At 32.6% G+C, this 2,210-nt stretch overlaps 1 protein-coding gene across 4 annotated transcripts in view; it reads left to right on the top strand.

The window, feature by feature from the left end:
* Positions 1 to 484: 484 nt before the first annotated feature.
* LOC105201318 (U2 snRNP-associated SURP motif-containing protein) overlaps positions 485 to 2,210 on the top strand; it is a 10,875-nt gene continuing 9,149 nt past the window's right edge. For 3 of the 4 annotated variants that reach the window (XM_039455776.1, XM_039455775.1, XM_039455773.1), the window contains exons 1-5: positions 485 to 825; positions 1,098 to 1,141; positions 1,243 to 1,359; positions 1,427 to 1,523; positions 1,649 to 1,963. In XM_039455776.1, coding sequence (XP_039311710.1) covers positions 1,118 to 1,141; positions 1,243 to 1,359; positions 1,427 to 1,523; positions 1,649 to 1,963 — 553 coding nt within the window. In that variant the 5' untranslated portion in view covers positions 485 to 825; positions 1,098 to 1,117. The remainder of the gene's footprint in view (positions 826 to 1,097; positions 1,142 to 1,242; positions 1,360 to 1,426; positions 1,524 to 1,648; positions 1,964 to 2,210) is intronic. The other variant, XM_039455774.1, reaches the window with a different exon arrangement.

The following is a 2,210-nucleotide window of genomic DNA, read 5'->3' as shown; positions in this document are numbered from 1 at the left end:
ATGTATAGTATATGTGACGTGAACTATAAATTTTCAGTACTGCCAGTAAAAACGGAACACAGCCAGAATACACCCCTGGGGGTTGATCATGAAACTTTTTCCCTAGGGCGGAAACGTGAAAAGTGAAAAATTTCTCCATTAACTTCAATGGTAAAGATTTTCACTTTTCACGTTTCCGCCCTAGGGAAAAAGTTTCATAATCGATCCTCTGGACTCTATTTTAGACCAGTGAGTTTTAACCCTGGTTCGTCGCCATTTGTCGGAATCGTCCAATTAGAACGGACGATCGTCCGTTTTAATTGAATGCTATTAAGCCCGTATCAGACTACGCATTGAAAATTGAAGATTAAAGATTAAAGATTGATCTTTGGCCAATCAAAATAAAAAGAGTTAAAATTCCTTGTTTTGATTGGTTAAATTTCAATCTTTAATCTTTAATCTCAATCTTCAATGCGTAGTCTGATACGGGCTTTAGTGGCACACCAGTGTGTATTTCCGAACGCAACCCTCGTCAATCGAGTAGTGTGGAATTAGTGGAGTAGTAAAGTCAAGTAAAGTGTGTGGCAGATAATAAGGTGCACGTTTTACGATTGTGTCCAGAAAAAAATTTATTTTAGCATTACTCATGCAATCAACTGTCATTGTAAATTCGATTTTTGAAGTTTGTATTTCCAAATTTCCAACGTGTGATGGTCGAATGGTCCGCAGTACGTTATCACATAAAGAGATGGGGATGGCAAATTAACCAACTGAACCTGAACCTGTATTTGACGATTATTGCGACAGAATTTTAGATTTCTTTTTTTTAAGAAATCGATCATTACCGTAACTATCCAGTCGCTAATATATGTGTTATTACATCAATTGCCTTTTAACGACTTTTAATGTTACAAGTGTTTACGCTATCGTTTAACGCTCTTTCTTTATACACACATTTCGTTCAATAGATTCAAAATTTTATGACGGACAATTTTAACATTATTAATTCGTACATAATATTTGTCTTTATAAATTTATCGTTGTAAATATTCAAATTTTTACAAACAATTTAATGTTTTTCTTATTTGTTTGTTTTTTCTTCACCTTTCTTTTTATAGGTTAAACCATTTTCTCACAAATGGCGGATAAAGCTATGATGAAGGTATTGCTTTATATATTTGGATCGTATTTATTTATATTTATTTACATTTATTTGTATTTGTATGCGTACTCGTTTGCATAACTTGTTATCTGTATTTACAGCAAATTGCAGAACAAAAGCTTAAAGCTTTTTCCATTGGTACAATGGGTAAACGGCCATTAAGTAAAAAGGAACTAGATGAGCAACGTAAAAAGGAGCAGGAACAAGCTGCAGCTCAAGTAAATAATGCCGTGCATAACCGTTTTCTTCTTTAATTATACATACAATTACATGTGTTACTTGCAGGCATTTGAAGAATTTGTAGCAACATTCCAAGAGACACCCAGTAAAACGACTAGTAAGGTTTGGGTCAAGGCAGGAACGTATGATGCTGGAAAAAGACGTAATTATAGAATTATACATTTATAATGTTAAATATTTTTTATTTAATAAAGAAAATCTTAATTAGACTCAAAAAATAATGATGAAAGATAATAATAAAAATGATTAATTTTATTATTTTTATAGAGGAGGACACAAGAGAGAAAGGAAAGCTTTATAAGCCACAATCAAAAATTTCGGAACTAGTAGATAACAGATCGTCGGCTGAACAAGCTCAAGAATATGCAAGATTACTTGGAACAAATGAACGAAAACTAGATAGACTTGGCAAGAAGAAAAAGGAAGGTGAAAAAAAGAAGAGCAATCTTGAATTATTCAAAGAGGAGCTAAAGATGATTCAAGAGGAACGTGAAGAGAGACATAAATATAAGGGTGTAGTAAAAACTGTAATATCTGCACAATCTGAAGATCCAATGATGGCTGCTTTAAAATGTGTGGAAGGTATACACATATATATTTGTATATATACATACACATGTACACACATGCGCGCGCGCGCGCGCATGTACACTTACACAAGCGTACTTCGTGTAATATACATTGATTATATTATTTTATAACTCCATACATACAATTTATCCAATTAATGTAGAAATTTGACTTTGTAAAGAGATATCAGGTAGTTTTATCTTTATCACAATAGTATTTAAATCTTTAGTATACTTATAACTTTAGTAGGTAGTAGATC

The sequence above is a fragment of the Solenopsis invicta genome, chromosome 12 (assembly GCF_016802725.1).
Source record: "Solenopsis invicta isolate M01_SB chromosome 12, UNIL_Sinv_3.0, whole genome shotgun sequence".
NCBI classification, from domain to species: Eukaryota; Metazoa; Arthropoda; class Insecta; order Hymenoptera; family Formicidae; genus Solenopsis; species Solenopsis invicta.
This window is presented reverse-complemented; position numbering and strand designations above follow the sequence as displayed.